The sequence below is a fragment of the Mustela putorius genome, unplaced genomic scaffold, assembly GCF_011764305.1.
Source record: "Mustela putorius furo isolate JIRA1106 unplaced genomic scaffold, ASM1176430v1.1 tig00000163_pilon_pilon_pilon, whole genome shotgun sequence".
In the NCBI taxonomy this organism is placed as follows: domain Eukaryota; kingdom Metazoa; phylum Chordata; class Mammalia; order Carnivora; family Mustelidae; genus Mustela; species Mustela putorius.
In genome coordinates this window covers 546,311-560,525 of record NW_025421299.1, presented here as the reverse complement: position 1 = coordinate 560,525, position 14,215 = coordinate 546,311, and the positions used below count along the sequence as shown (strand labels likewise).

The window sequence follows — 14,215 nt, the reverse complement described above, 5'->3', positions numbered from 1 at the left end:
CTCTAAGAATTTGTGGAGGATAATATTTAGAAACCAGGATTACCACACTTAGTACACCCTTTTAGGAGACATAGCTAAAATACACACACAAACACACACACTTATATGTATATACATATTTATAACTATTTTATGTATATATATATATTGAAGTAAATGAGTTCATACTGATACTTGCAATTCTAAAGCAGTTCCTCAGTGTTCCTTCTAACCTTTCCTTTTGACAGATTTTCAGTACCTTCTCCAGTAGTGAGAAATCTGGGTCTCATCCTCACTTAATTTGTTTGTTCAGTCTAACAGTCTTTGAACCATACTGCTATCTTCCATACCACCTCCACATCCTCCCTTCTTCATGCCACTGTGCAGTAGATCCAGTGCAGACTTCTCTGTTAAGAAAAGGTGGGCATGGGCCCCGGGGTGGCTCGGTTGGTTAAGCAACTGCGTCAGCTTAGGCCATGATCCTGGAGTCCCAGGATTGAGTCCCGCAAAGGGCTCCCAGCTCCACGGGGCGTCTCCTTCTCCCTCTGACCTCCTCCCCTCTCATGCTCTCTCTCACTCTCTCTCTCTCTCAAATAAATAAAGTCTTAAAAAAAAAAAAAAGGAAAGGTGGGCAGAGAAAGGCAATTCCCTTCTTAAAGTTAATCTGATTCAGTTAATGCATTTCTTCTAAACTTATCAGTCTTGGACACTGATGCTTTCCTAAGGACAAGTTTAGATACCTTGGTTTTAAGTCACTTTAAAACGAGCATTGAGACAGGGTCTGTGTAGTTGTAGGAGACATGTAAACAAATGTAGTTAAGATTATGTGACTATCTTGGCCCAGTCCTCAGCCTGGCAGGTGTAAGAACTTGGTTTTAGCGGTGCACCTGGAGGTTAGTCATGGCCTAAGGGACCACTTCAAAATAATTCAGCCCACAAGAGACTAGATAGATTGAAAAACCAGAATGCATGTTTATTAGTTTATGTTGACACTGTAATTGGCAGCTAGACTAAAGTACTTGTATGACCTTGATAATTTACACTTTTCGTAATTGGATAAGTGTGATTAGAACATGACATATCAAATGTTTTCTTGAACAGTACAGAATCGGAACATAATTAGTTTTGTATAAATTTATGAGAGGCATTTATACCTGCCAATCAATAAAGAATTTTCTGTGTACATGGGTCAGTGTCTTCCCATTATCTTTCCCCAAAGATAGTAATAGTGATCTAGCATCTTATATGTTTTTGTCAACTTTTATTTTGAAAATTTCAAAATCACAGAGAAGCTCAAAGTACAATACCATGACTGTACATATATCTTTCACCTAGGTTAACCAGTCATTAATGTTTTTCCATGTGCATGTAAAATGCACACACACACACACACACACTTTTTTTTCTTTCTGAGCCACTTGAAAGTAAGTTGTAGATGTATGACACTTTACTCCTAAATATTTTACTATGTAGTGCCTAAGAACAAGGGGGTTTTCCCCTGGTATCACATCAAAGAAATTTAAAATTAATGTAATAGATCTACCTGATATATTGTTCATTTCCAAATTTCCCCTTGTTCCAATAATGCCCTTTATGCTCCCTCCCCTTTCTGCAGGGACAGGAGAGGGGGAGGTGAGAATCCAAGAATCAATTTAAGTATCCCACACTGGGGGCACCTGGGTGGCTCAGTGGGTTAAAGCCTCTGCCTTCAGCTCAGGTCATAATCCCAGTGTCCTGGGATTGAGCACGGATCTCAGCTCCATCTTGGGCTCTCTGCTCAGTGGGGAGCCTGCTTCCCCCTCTCTCTCTGCCTGCCTCTCTGCCTACTTGTGATCCCTGTCTGTCAAATAAATAAATAAAATTAAAAAAAAAAAAAGATCCCACACTGCAATTAGTCTTTTAGTGTTCTTAATCTAGACCCTACTCTGTTTCGCTTTTGTGGTTTTCGTTGTTGTTTTTGTTTTTATGCCATTGACATGCAGAGTCAAGGCCAGCTCTCTTGTGGAGGGTCCCACAATGTGGACTTTTCTGATTGTTTTCTTATGATTAGACTCAGTGAAACATCTTTTTGCAAGAATATGATAAAGTGTTGTGGGCAGCCATTGCATCGTAACAAAGAGCACATGTTAGGTGGTCCAGTTCCTGGTGATGCTAAATTTGATTGCCTGGTCACCATGGTTATATGCCACTTCTCTTCATTGTAAAGAGACTGTGGTTAATAAGTTAGTCTGAGATTTTACTTTGAGACTATGTAAATATACATTTAGTGGCCATTGATGAACGAATCTTGCCTGAATCAAGTTTTAAATTGGTCATTTCAGAATAATTTCACAGTTCTCTTACTCCATCTACATTTATTAGTTAGCAGTCTTCTGTAAAGAGTGCTTTCCTTTCTCTCTGTGCTTTTTTCTTTTTACTTTTTTGTGAACTCATGAAATCTTTGTTTATTCAGTGTGTGATAATTGTTTACTGTTATTTTTCTTTTTGAAGCTCAAATTGTCCCACATTTTGAGATAAGCTCTTGTGTTATTTTGACATGTCTCCTTCAGTCCTTTTGTACTTCCTTGGTTTCTCTGTACCACGCTCCAGGCTCACCCAATGTAATTTTTAATAGCTACCTAACACTCTCATTAATACACTGAAATTTATATAATTGTAGTGCCTTTGAATATTTAGGTTTTCTATTATTAATAATATTGCTGTCAACCATTTTATGCAAATAGGTATGTTTTTCCTTTTGGAGAGATTATTTCCTAAAGATAAATTTCCTAAGTGTTTTTAAATTCCTGGTTTAAAATGTGTGGATATTATTTTATGAGAGGATCATGCAGCTTTAACACTGCTGCTAAAATTGTCTGTGGGTTTATTTTACATGAATTTCCGAGCACTGCTTGGAAAATCATTGCTTTCCATTATTTTACTAAAAAACTAAAAAAACTAGTTTTTTTTTATGTTATCTTCAATTTTATACACAGATGTGGAGTTTTTTTCTTAAAAAGGGAGAATTTTTCCTCCTTAAAGAAATGAAAATAGTGGGGGCGCCTGGGTGGCTCAGTGGGTTAAAGCCTCTGCCTTCGGCTCAGGTCATGATCCCAGGGTCCTGGGATCGAGCCCCACATCGGGCTCTCTGCTCAGCGGGGAGCCTGCTTCCTCCTCTCTCTCTCTGCTTGCCTCTCTGCCTACTTGTGACCTCTGTCTGTCAAATAAATAAATAAACTCTTTAAAAAAAAAAAAAGAAATGAAAATAGTGACTTATGATTTTATTTTAGATTTTTTGGGTAGCTATGGTGCAATGTTCCTTATAATTTGGCTTTATCTCCTCTGTACATGTCCAGTAAATTACCCTGAATGGTGTTTCTTGGTGTGTCATTTTTTTAGCAAGATACGCAGATAAGCTCCAAAGCAGTGGTTCTTAGCCAGAGATTTGTATCTGCAGCTTTCAGAGCCCATGCATGCCTTAGTTCTTCCTGGAGATTGATTTGAAATGTAGCCAGGCATTTTTTGTTCTTAGGAAATCCCACAGGTGATTATAATGTTCATTGTTGAGAATCACCACTTTAGAGATTTTAAATGTTAGTTCTATACATATCCCCAATTTCCTGTTGCTTAGAAATCATTCATAAATATTTCTCTTTTATTACTGGCCAATTTAGTGCAGCATAATAATCCTAAATCAGCAAATGTTAACAATGAAATACTAAATCAGTATCTAGGTTTTCTTTTATTTTCTTACCATTTTGTTCTTTGTTTTTTGTATTACTAAAATGGGCATAGTATTTTTTTTTTATTATAGTCACACTTTGTTTCCTTATATCTTTTGCCTAAGTGACATGATTTTGCAGTACAGTCCCTATGTGTAATAACTGAGTTCAGTGAAAATTCTTATATTTCCATTAAAACTATTTTCTTACAACATTGAGAAGGTAATAATAGCCATTTCCCACTGGAAAATATGCATACTAATATTTTCCTAGCGATGTACGTAAGAAATCTTCATTTGAATTTAAAACCAAAACTTACCTTTTTGTGAACAGGGCATGTCTTTCACTTCAGAATGGTTTGCAAAGTATTTGCAGTCATCAGCAGTTGCTTGTTGGGTAAGTTTGAATTTTTTAAAAGTAACTTTATTTCATTTTGAAGATTTGTGCACCTTCTTTTCCCCCAGATAATCAAAGTCTTCTCAGTAGATATATCTCCTTGGTCATATAATATAAGAAGAATAAGTCATTTCTAGTGGAAAGAAAATACACAAAATTGAATGTCTTCCAGCTTGTTTGGCTGGGATTGAGTGTTGGGGGCAAGTGATTCATGCTGTCATTTAGCAAATGTTTATTAATGACCTACTACATGCTAGGCCCTGTTCTCAAATCAGGTTATATATTTCAGAAAGAGACAGGAGAAAAAAAGTCCCTCACAGAATTATATTCTAAGTAAATGCAGGTGGTTCTAAGTGCTATAAAGACAAATAAACCAGTATAAAGAGCATAGAGAATGGAGGGAGTACTATTTTGTTTAGGGTGGTCAGCATATGTATCTCTGAGGATGAACAAAGCCCTGAAGGAAGTGAGAGTGAACCATGTAAATATCCAGGGAAAGAATGTTCTAAGCAGAGACCACAGCAAGTGCAGAGGTTCCAAAACAGGAGTTCTCTGGTATGTTCATGCTTAAGAAAAGGAAGGAGGCTAGAGCAGCCAGAGCAGAGAAAGTGAGGGAAAGTGGAGAGTTGGATTTGGAGATGAAGGGGGTGGCTATGGCGAGGACCTGGAGTTTACTGTAAGGGGTATAGAAGGATTTTGTGCAAAGGAAAATATGATTGAACTTCAGGTTTTGAAAGGCTCACCAGCATGGAGAGGAGATTTGCCAGAAACAGGGAGACCAGTGAGCAGAGTATTACAGCAATCTGAGTAAGAGCTTGGACCCATAGCCAAGAATGGTAGCATGGAAATGAAAGAAGTTCACTTTCTGGATATACAGTGAAGACTGAGCCAACATGGTTTTACTGAGGAGTTGGGTATGGGAAGGGAAAGAAAGATCACTGCAATGTTTGATTTGAATAACTATAAAAATGGAGTTGCCTCTTCCTGATGAGGAAAACAGACGTTTGAGAGGCAAACTCAACAAATTAGTTTTCTTTCAAATATAGTTATTAAAGTTATTAAGGTCCATGTTACATTTCTTTGCCATGGTTCTCTCATAGGTGTATGCCAATCTAACATCTTGCCAAGCTCTCGGAAATATGTGTGTGATGAACATGAATTCTTATGATTCTACCACTTTTGATGCATGCCGACTGTTTCAGTTTATCTTTGAAAATACTGCTGGACTGCGCACCGTTCATTCTATTTCATTTTGGTAAAGATATCCTGATTGATGAACTGTCATTTTAGCCAAATTCAGTGTAGTTACTTTCACAAATATTAACATTGGTACCCCATTATTAAAACAACTGTGATTGTTTACAGGAGACAGAATCTTCCATGGCTGTTCTATGGAGACCAGCTAGGATTAGCACCTCAAGTACTCAGTACCACACCTCTTCCTACAAATTTCAGTTTTAAAGGGGAAAACCAGGTATAAATCACTAGATTACTAAAGAACAACTATATTTTGATTTACAGTTTTAAAAGGTAGTAAGAATGTTGTTAATCATAATTCTTGATTTTTTAGGTTGTTTCTAAAAATGTGATTACTAAACTAAACCTAAATATCAGGTGCTTGTAGGAATTAAACGATATAGCAGTTAGCAGTCTTACCTGAGTCTATGGATACCTCTGGATGATGTAGTTGTGGTAGCAAGTAGCACTTGTGGGCCTGGGAAGGTTGTTTATATCACCAAATGCCAGACAGACCCAGTCTTCCTGTATCTCTGCATTTCTAAGAAGTGCTTCTAAAGGTTGATTGGGACTCTGTGCCATTTCCTTAGCACTTCACAGATCCAAATTTTTATCTTTTTGACCTTCTAGAATGATGGGATAGATGATTCTTTTACCTACTAACTCCCCAACCATTTTACACATGTGAACACATGCAAACACACACAGACACACATACTCGTAACAGGTGTGAAAGGAGGTTATCCATCACTAGCATTGCCTCTCAGTTCTGGAATAATAGTTTTAATGCAAAACACCGCTCATTTATTTTAGGTGTGTTTAATAATAAAGATACTTAGATTAATTTTGCTTCTAAGTAAAGATAGTTGAATATTTGATCTTTGGGAAAAGAAAGGATCAGTCAACATTGACTGTTTCTTTATGGAATACTGCACTGCTTCTAGAGTCTGTAATGTTAATTTATTCTTGTTTTTACTTAATCAGAATAGAAAACTGAAGTTTGTTGCTGCTTCCTATGATGTAAGAGGAAATTTTCTCAAGTGGCAAACTTTAGAAGGAGGTATTTTACAGGTGAGCATACTTCTAGCTGAAGAATTACTAATGTGCCTTGTTTTTGCCTCAGGCAAAAGTGAGGGAAAGACTTGATATTTACTAGATTACAGTATCACTTACATACTATAGTTGGTTTTTATCTTGTGCTTTAAATGGGAATTTCTTAAAACTACTTTAAGTGGTATTATATAAAGCGTATGTTATGTCGGGGTTTAAGAACTCTTGACTATAAGTGAAGAAACATTCTGATATTTATCAGTTGTGTTCTTTTGCTATAGCTTTGTCCAGACACAGAGACAAGACTGAATGCTGCTTATTCTTTTGGAACAACCTATCAACAAAATGTAAGTTTCAACTATACTAGTCTATATTTTAGCTTCATTTTTCACATCAGCAATAATTGGAATGATCTTTGAATTTTTGAAACCTTTTTAATAGTAATGAATAATTTCAGAGATATAATATTTTATTATTTGGATACAGAAAATCTTGGTATCTATAGAGTTTAAACACATAATGTAAGATTTTCATAATTATTATTTATCTACTTCTAGGCATATAGGTCTTAAAAATAATATTTATTTCAAGCATTTTATTATATTAATTTTTTAAGATTTTATTTATTTATTTGTGAGAGAGTCAGTGTGAGAAAGAGAGAGAGAGAGAGATCATAAGCAGGGGGAAGGGTAAAGTGTGAAACAGACTCTCTGCTGAGCAAGGAGCCTGACTTGGGACTTGATCCCAGGACCCTGGATCATGACCTGAGCTGAAGGCAGATGTTAGCCAACTGAGCCACCAAGATACCCTATTCCTGAGCATTTTAGAATAAAGTAAAAATGTTAATAAGTTAAAGTGCTTCTTTTTCTGTCCTTCCATACTTTTTCTCCCCTCTTCCCTCCCTGGCCTTCCTTCCTTTGGGAACCCATTTTTGAAATTACAGTATGGTATAAAGGAATATTATAAGCCATTAAACTTTTGCAAGACATTTGCTTGTCTACAAAAGTACTTCTTGATAAAATGCATATACACACACCATAGAACAAAACTGTGATTTCAGTTTTGATAAAACTACAATGAAAAATGTCATCATGGAAACCAGATTGGAATACAATAAGTCTTTTTAACAGTAGTTATCTCTGGATGGTGGGATTACAAGTGATTTATTTTTTAATTTTTTATATTTTTCAAATCTATATCATGAACATGAATTTACTTTTTTTTTTATCATAAATGATTTAGATGTTATTTTAAAAAGAAGAAAGAAATACTATTACATGTTTACCATGAGCCAGGAGAACCAACCCTGATTAAATGTCTGCTGCTGGATGTTCAGCATTTTATCCTTGTTATCTCATTTGATCTGCAGAATAACTGTGAGATATATATCATATGTATATATATATATATATATATATATATATATATATGCACTTCATAAATGAAAAATGGTGCTCAGTGAGATTAGTTAATTGACTTAAGGTCTTGGATCAGGCAAATTGTGGAACCAGTGTTCAATTAGGCTTAAAATCCTGGTTTTTCCATTGAACCTGGCTGCCTCTGAAGTAGTTCACAGCCTACTAGAGAAGACAGCTATATAGACAAAGAATTGCAAAAATGTGGAATGTGGTGTATTTAAGGTGCCATATTGTTACAAAGGAGGAGTCATCAGCAATCCCTGGGGAAGTATTAAAAGACTTCTCAGGATGAGTGACATTTGGGCTTATAGAACAAATATAAATTTACCAGGGAAGCTCAATGGGGAAGGGAATGTCAGGCAGGAATGTTTGCAATGTCAGAGAGAAATAGAATACTGTAGTGTATTTAGGAAATGCAAGTAGATTAGTATGAATGCACTGGTAGGGAATAGTGGAAGATAGGCCTGACTCTATTAAGGGAAGCTGAATCATAGACAACATAGTACATCAGGAGAAAGAATTAAGACCTCATCCCATAGGACAGTGGTTTTCAACTTTTTCACTGATGTACACTTAATGTTGAGAATGAAGGCATACCCTCTCCATCTGTGTTAACAGGACAAGAACCAGGCAGTTCTTTATTCTCAGTTCTGTTGGCCCTTAAAAAGAATCATATTTCGGGGCATCTGGGTGGCTCAGTGGGTTAAGCCTTTGCCTTCAGCTCAGGTCATGATCCCAGGGTCCTGGGATCAAGCCCCGCATCGGGCTCTCTGCTGAGCATGGAGCCTGCTTCCCTTCCTTTCTCTCTGCCTGCCTCTCTGCCTGCTTGTGATCTCTGTTTGTCAAATAAATAAATAAAATCTTTAAAAAAAAAAAAGAATCATATTTATAGTATTCAAGTTTGGAAATCACATGGAAATGCATGTAAACAATATAGCTTAAAGATACTTTATTTTACAAAATTAAAAAATGCTTTAAAAATACTAAATATGCTTTCTAATTTTCAGTGCTTTCATTTTTTTCTTTTATTTTCCAGTGTGAGATTCCTCTTTCTAAGATCCTAACCGACTTTCCTTCTCCTATATTTTATGATGTGTACCTTGAATATACTGATGAAAATCAACACCAATATATTTGGGCTGTACCTGTGTTAAACCTAAATCTTCAATACAATAAAATACTTGTGAACCAAGGTAAGACATCTGTATGCTCTTTCTCTGAGCTAAAAACCAATAAATAAGTCAACCAGCATGATAATTTAGTAAACCATGGGTTATAAAAAAGCCATCTTACCTAAAACAGAGTGCACTAATTTTGTGTGTTAAATTTATTCAGTAAACTTCTCGAGAGCCATCTTGAACAATTTGAAGGTATTTTTTTTAAATGCCATCTTTCTTTCTTTCTTTTTATGAAAAAAGACAGTAGCTCTAGCAAATGGCTTCTGACTCGGCGCATTTTCTTAGTGGATGCACTAAGTGGACGAGAAAATGACTTAGGAAGTCAGCCAAGATTAATTCGAATTGCCACTCAAATATCACTGAGGTAAACAAACATCTGTTGCACTAAATTAAGCTTGGAGTGTACAGGATTTTAATGAAAGTGTTTACTAGTGATTATCCAAGGAAAACAGTAAGGACAACTGAATTGGAACAATAGGTAAGGTTTTTTAGATACCTGTGTCGATTGGTATACACCAGTTGAAGTGAGGAACACCAAGGGGAAAATTATAGCAGAAGAACCAAGGAGTTTTGTCAGAATTCATACTCTGGCCCTGCTGAATTAGAATGGGTTGAGAGGTAGAGACGAATTGAATAGCAGTGGGCTGAAATGGGAATGTTAGAAAGAGCCCACCCAGTGTTTGCAGTGGGTAGGCCTCCTGTGTGTTTTCATCTCCTTACTGGTCTGTGTTGGCCCAGATTAAGTATCAACACCTCCATCATCTTAGGAAATCTTAATGATGACCCTACCTTAGAGTAGTGCCATGCAGCTCTTATTTCTGTTTTCATTATGAGATTGCTACCTCTAGATCATCACAGACTTTCCCACTCTCATATTTTTTGATGTGTACCTTGAGCACTGGTGAAAATCAACACCATCATCTTCTATGAGTCTGGCACTTGGAAGCACTTCAGTATCTTTTTTTCATTGTTACTTCATTCTGATTTTCATGTTAGTCTTATGAGGTATAAGCAGTACAGAAGCTCTATTATATATCTCGCTGAAGTCCAAATGTACTGTTTTTAGCATTCCCTCAATTTATTAGTGTGTATCACTAGTAAAAATGAAATGAGACCTAGTCAGGTCTGACCCAATTGTGGTGAAACCATGCTAGCTGCTAGTGTTTGGCACTCTCCTTTTTGAATTTACAAATTATACCCATCCGTTGAATTCAGCAAAATATATTCCACTATGTGCCATAAACAATACGGGATATAACACACATTATTTTGTTAAGAATTTATATTTCTCTCTGGTGTTTTTTTTTTTTTTAAAGATTCTGTTTATTTATTTGACAGACAGAGATTACAAGTAGGCAGAGAAGCAGGCAGAGAGAGAGGAGGAAGCAGGCTCCCCGCTGAGCAGAGAGCCGGATGCGGGGCTCGCTCGATGCAGGGCTCAATCCCATGACCCTGGGATCATGACCTGAGCCGAAGGCAGAGGCTTTAACCCACTGAGCCACCCAGGCGCCCCTGTATTTCTCTTTTGAAAATCAGGATGTTATCTCCCTTTTTCTAGGCTTTAACACTTCAGTCTTAACTGTTGCTCAGAAAGGGTTCACAGGGCTTCAGTGATTTCATTTGTGAACTTCATAAGACCTAGTTCAGGAAGAGTTTCTAATTTATCTCAGATGGTATATTTTAATATTAAAGTTTTTATATTACTTAAGATAGCTTGTGTTGGTACCCCTAGTTTATGTTGACCTTCCCTAGTCCTTATTAACTGGTTGGTTCTGAGGTCACCAAGACTATCCATATTAAAAAAAAAAAAAAGTTAAGTGTATGTTTAAAAACTTAGATATATTTATAATTAGAAGTGTATTTTCTCATAAACAGCATCCACCTTGTACCCAACACGAAAAATGGAAATATTTACCCTCCTTTAATTACCATTGCGTACAGTGACATTGATACCACAGATCCCAGCAGCCAGTCTGTGAAGGTGAGTCCCATGCTGCTCAGTGCCTCTGTATGTGTTAATGTGATACTGATGCAGTGTACATTATAGTCAAAGGCTAGTAGTCCTTTTTCAGGTTTTAAATAAATACTGCACTTAATATAATCAAGTCTTAAATTACTTTTTACTAATAATGATAAAGGTGAGTTCCTGTGGATCCTTCAGGTAAAAAAAAAACAAGAATTAAGTTTGTTTTCTAGACACCATTGGCAGCAGTCAGGCATCCCCGTTCGGGATCCTGGGGTATGCTGGGACACACAGCATCTGCTTCTGTCCTCTTTGGCCAACTTGTTTGCACTAAGATTTTGTTTCTTTGGTTAATTAAACCAGAAGTTCAAACTTTCAGGAGGCACGAGTGGTCTCTTCTCATCAGGCTTGCTCATTTGGTGGAAATCTACCTCAACAGGTAGAAAGAGATTCAAAGTATCAGTAGTTTATAACTAGTAGTGCCGAAGTGAAGTAGAGAATACAGTTTGGACCTGCAGCCACATAGGCATCCTCCTACTTCTCCAACTTAAAGTTTAGAACTAAAGGCCTCCGTGCCTGGGAGGTCCTTTGTGGAGGAGAGACCGCATACACCCTGAAGATGGGCTACACCAAAGGGTATGAGCCTATAAAAGGCTGAGTTCCTTCTCCCAACATCACTAGTTAGATAAAGCCTCTCTGCTTTGAGGAGGGGTTCATGACAGAGGGATAGAGAAAAAACCAGAGGTAATCCTTCTATACTTTTTCCTCAGAGAGATTAAATAGATATTCCTTTCCCTCTCTGGAAACATGAGAGCTGTATAAGCATTCCCTACCTCCAGACCTCACTAACAGCTTTTAATTTCCACTATTTTACTTTTCTAAATTTTAATGTTCTAGTTCCTGTAGCCAGTTTTGGCTTCTCTTTTATGCTTTTACTCTTTTTCCACTTGTACTCAGCTGCTACTGGATTTAGGCTTTCATGAAGCAAAAGGTAGGCACATAGGATAACTTTTCTCAAAAGGATTTTACATCCTCATTTGTATGACCTAATTGGATGTTAAAATTAGTTTCCATTGCCTGAGCTTTTATGCACCGTAATAGGAGGAGAGAAAAATCCAGAATCAGGTTTAGTAACAACAAAAGACTGGCTGGTTTAAAATTTCCTGGGTAACCAAGAGTATATTTATTTTAAGATTAAAAACACTTCTGGTTCTTTTCTTTAACTATTTTTGTGTTGTTGTTTAAAATATTCCAAGAATGGTCTTGATAAATTAGAAAATAACAGATAGAAAAGGAATTGAGAGAGTCATGAAACTATACTGATGAAGTCCACCTCAGATTCATTCTAAGTGTAGAGTGTACAATTCTTTCATCATTTCTTAGTTTTTTATGACAGTTGTTGTAAAAATTCTATATTAAGCATTCACCTACATCTCTGCTCTCTCACCAACAGCAAATAACTTCTCTCAGATTTTCTGAGCAGATCAGGCCAATTCCTTGGATTTCCCCTCAGATGAATTCCCTCAGATTTCCTCCTTAATGCTTCAAAATCTCTGTCTCATTATCCTTCCTGTCTCTTGTTCTCATTTTTAAGAACAAAGGACCTTCTTCTTTTCTTAAACTAATCTTCCACCTGTGCTTGTTTGCAGTATTTCTCCAGTATCCTGTTTCATCCCTAATCCCTTTTTCAGCCAGCTCCTCTCCTTTGCTTATAATAACCATCAAGTTGTCCTATCTTAAAAACAAAGTGAAATCACCAAACAATAAAATCTTTCCTCAATTCTGCCAGCCTTTTAGCTTGCTATTGTTTATCTTTCCTTGATTTCCCAACTGTTTACTCTCATCATTTGCAGTCTGGCTCTAGTCATTTTGCTTCTTTGAAAACCTCTTTCTGGAAGGCCAGCAATGAATTCCACATACACTGGCTTTATTTCTTTATAACTTGACATTCATACAACATTTGACATCATATTTCAAGACTCGTTCTTGAACTTTTGTTCTGTGATCTTGGTGAGACTTTGGTATGTAACCTCTCCTACCTCTCACAGTCATGTTTTTCTGTCCTTTACTGGTTCTTCTTTCTCTTCTTATCTCTTAATACAGCGGTATCCCTAAGATTCTTGTTCGGCTCTTTGAATAATCTGCCTTCTTAGGGTGTAATTGTTGAGCCGGTTGCTAAATTCTTGGTGTATAAGATTGGTCACATTCCTCAGTTATAAAACCTACCAGAAAATGAAATATCATTAGCTTGACTGCTGTTAAGAACCTAAATGAGTTCTTAATAAACCCCTCTTTCTTTTACGTATGTTCAAAAGGGATATTCAAAGCATCATGAATAGTTCCTCAAAGTGTTTCCATTTATATATAAGTGAGGGTCCACTCTAGTAATACTGATAGATTAAAAGTATGGCATTTATATACAAATACATCTTTATAGTAAAAGTGGCTTTGTGTTACATAATTTCAGTATGGCTAATTTGCTTTCTTTTAAATATCAGGTTTCTTTCTCAGTCAAATATGAAATGAATCAAGGAGAAGCACAAGTCCAGACAGATGTAAGTTTAGTTTAACTTGTTAAAATATTTACAGGGGGCGCCTGGGTGGCTCGGTGGGTTGGGCCGCTGCCTTTGGCTCAGGTCGTGATCTTGGGGTCCTGGGATCGGGTCCCACATGGGGCTCTCTGCTCTGCGGGGGGCCTGCTTCCTCCTCTCTCTCTCTCTCTGCCTGCCTGTCTGCCTGCTTGTGATCTCTGTCTGTCAAATGGATAAAATCTTTAAAAAATATATATATATATTTACAGTATATTTCTTAATTTAAAAATGTTTACATATACAGGGGAATTATCAAAATAGTTCTGCCATGTATCCTTCACCCAGCCTCCCCTAATGTTACCATCTTCCATAACCATAGTGCAATGATCACAGTAAGGAAAATAATACTGATGTAATCGTGTTAACTGATCTACATACTCTGAATTTCACAAGTTTTTTCACTATCCTTTTTCTGTTTTAGACCCAACTCAGGGTTGCATATTGCTTTTAGTGGTCACGTCTCCTTAGTCTCCTTTAATCTGTGACAAGACCTCAGGCTTTCTCTTTCTTTTAGAACCCTCCTACACTTTTGAAGTGTACTGGTCATTTTGGCCTTCGATTGGTTTTATCTGATGTTTTCCCACAGTTAAATCAGGTTCATGTAGTTTTGACAGAGATACCACCAGTAACGATGTTGTGTCCTTCTCAGTGCATCATTTCAGAAGGTACATGGTGTCAAGATGTCTTATTTCTAATGATATTA

The 14,215-nt window shown here is 36.8% G+C and overlaps 1 protein-coding gene across 2 annotated transcripts in view; it reads left to right on the top strand.

The window, feature by feature from the left end:
• The window catches only part of TMEM67 (transmembrane protein 67), a 51,156-nt gene that overhangs the window by 15,841 nt on the left and 21,100 nt on the right, over positions 1–14,215 (top strand). For both annotated transcript variants that reach the window (XR_006605515.1, XM_004768576.3), the window contains exons 7-15: positions 4,014–4,076; positions 5,177–5,331; positions 5,442–5,550; positions 6,297–6,383; positions 6,644–6,709; positions 8,817–8,973; positions 9,199–9,322; positions 10,834–10,939; positions 13,420–13,476. Coding sequence is in view for 1 of the 2 variants with exons in the window: in XM_004768576.3 (XP_004768633.2) it covers positions 4,014–4,076; positions 5,177–5,331; positions 5,442–5,550; positions 6,297–6,383; positions 6,644–6,709; positions 8,817–8,973; positions 9,199–9,322; positions 10,834–10,939; positions 13,420–13,476 (924 nt within the window). In the remaining variant the exon portion in view is untranslated. The remainder of the gene's footprint in view (positions 1–4,013; positions 4,077–5,176; positions 5,332–5,441; positions 5,551–6,296; positions 6,384–6,643; positions 6,710–8,816; positions 8,974–9,198; positions 9,323–10,833; positions 10,940–13,419; positions 13,477–14,215) is intronic.